The sequence below is a fragment of the Microtus ochrogaster genome, chromosome 2 (genome assembly GCF_000317375.1).
Source record: "Microtus ochrogaster isolate Prairie Vole_2 chromosome 2, MicOch1.0, whole genome shotgun sequence".
NCBI lineage: Eukaryota > Metazoa > Chordata > Mammalia > Rodentia > Cricetidae > Microtus > Microtus ochrogaster.
Genome location: NC_022010.1, coordinates 67,331,702 through 67,333,418, shown reverse-complemented (window position 1 = coordinate 67,333,418; position 1,717 = coordinate 67,331,702). Strand labels below are relative to the sequence as shown.

At 45.7% G+C, this 1,717-nt stretch overlaps 1 protein-coding gene across 2 annotated transcripts in view; it reads right to left on the bottom strand.

The window, feature by feature from the left end:
• The window catches only part of Golgb1 (golgin B1), a 40,570-nt gene that overhangs the window by 5,085 nt on the left and 33,768 nt on the right, over nucleotides 1-1,717 (bottom strand). The window contains exons 10-11 of one of the 2 annotated variants that reach the window (XM_026786351.1): nucleotides 1,178-1,332; nucleotides 840-964 (exon numbers count right to left, since the gene is read on the bottom strand). In XM_026786351.1, coding sequence (XP_026642152.1) covers nucleotides 840-964; nucleotides 1,178-1,332 — 280 coding nt within the window. Of the gene's footprint in view, nucleotides 1-839; nucleotides 978-1,177; nucleotides 1,333-1,717 lie in introns of both variants that reach the window. The other variant, XM_026786346.1, reaches the window with a different exon arrangement.

Here is a 1,717-nt window from a genome sequence, read left to right as displayed (position 1 = left end):
GTTGGATTTATCATCTAATGAGTCCCTTCTATGTGTGGTAAACACACTAGTCACACACATGACCACTGACTTCAGAGTGACTGCAGCCTTGAGCAAGTGGGCTTTTCTCCTCATCTGGGAAAACCGTCTCCTGATTTTTATGATTTTGAATCACAATGTTATTAGTATTTGTGTGTGTGCATGTGTGTAATACACATGCACGAGTGTAGGCATGCTCATTCTATAACACACATGTAGAGAACAGAGAACGCTCAGGAACTGATTTCATCTTTCCTCTGTGGGATCCAGAGATGAAACTCAAGTCATCAGGATTGCAAGGCAAGCACTTTCCCCTGAGCAGCTCAATGCCTGTGTTCCGTGACTTCCTGTGACAAGATGCACGCACCCACCCCACACTGTGCAGACATTTGTGGGCATTCACAACTCTTCTCACAGACCCCTGGACTCACTAACCACTAGCCTCATGAATGACGTCTAATTTTGGCAGACATTACCTATCTAGGTTTCTCTGCAGAGGGCAGGACTGGGAGGAGCCACTGAGAACACTTGGACCAGTCAGAGCAGCAGGAAGACAGTGACTCACGGAGATGCATGAGGAGATGCTGACACATTACTAACATGTGACAAGATGGGGTGAAGTTTCTGCATGGGTTTCCCCAAGTCTCTCTCAAGGACCGGCCAAGGGCGAGGGGAATGTGGCTCGTGTCCTCTGCTCTGGAATAAACACTCACTCTTATAACTTCTGTTCTAATTTCTGCTGGAGCTGGTGCCTGTGCTGAATCTTACCTCCAGGAGGAGAAAAAAAGAAACTGAATTTCAGTCTAGTACAAAACACGTACCTTACTGTTCAGCTGCTGAATTCTTAATTCCTTCTGGTGAATTTCCTTTAAGCTGTCATTGAGCTGAGCCCTGAGAAGTTCTGTCTCATAAACTAGGTTTTGTGAGCCATCGATGGAAACTGATGTTTCTGGGGATGCCTGCCAAGAAACAAACATGCCTGACATTGTTTCCTAAGACGGTTCATACTTAACTCCTCCCCCTAGAAGAAATCATGTCCCGCCCAGAAGAAGTTAGGAGGAGGCTTGCCTTATAGTTGCAGATGGGCAGTTAGTTATAGGAGGACGATGCTTTTTTGGATCAGGGCACCCTGAGTAGCAAACTTTATGGATAATCCTCACCTGTCTCTGGTACTGTGCGGAGAGACTCTGGGTTTGGGAGGAAGACCTCAGGAGACTCTGCAGATGACTGAGCTGCTCATCTTTATCTGCGATGGCCATAATGTACTGCTCCTTCATCTGCTTCTCATGAAGTTCCCAGGCATTCTTTTCTATTCTACACCATAAAAAAAATGCTCAAATATACTCATAGCGCAAGGAAGAAAAATTCCATACTCAAAACATTCTTATGCAATGTTAGCAATGTAGCAAAACTAATACATATCAGAGTAAACTTTATTCCACCAGTGGAAGCTCCCAGTAAGGTGGTGAGAGCAGGCTGTGACTGGACTGGAGCAGGAGCTCCTATGGCAGGACTGGAGGATCTTCACAGAAGAGCTGCCTTTGGATTTGGAACCTGAGCAAAGAGCCAGGTTTCCAAATGGGAAACACAATTCAAAACTGGCAGGAAAACTCAGCAGAATGAATGCAGACTGATGTCCAGAACTGCAGGCATCAGTGTGTACAACAGTGTGTACAACAGTATGTACAGATGTGGATGG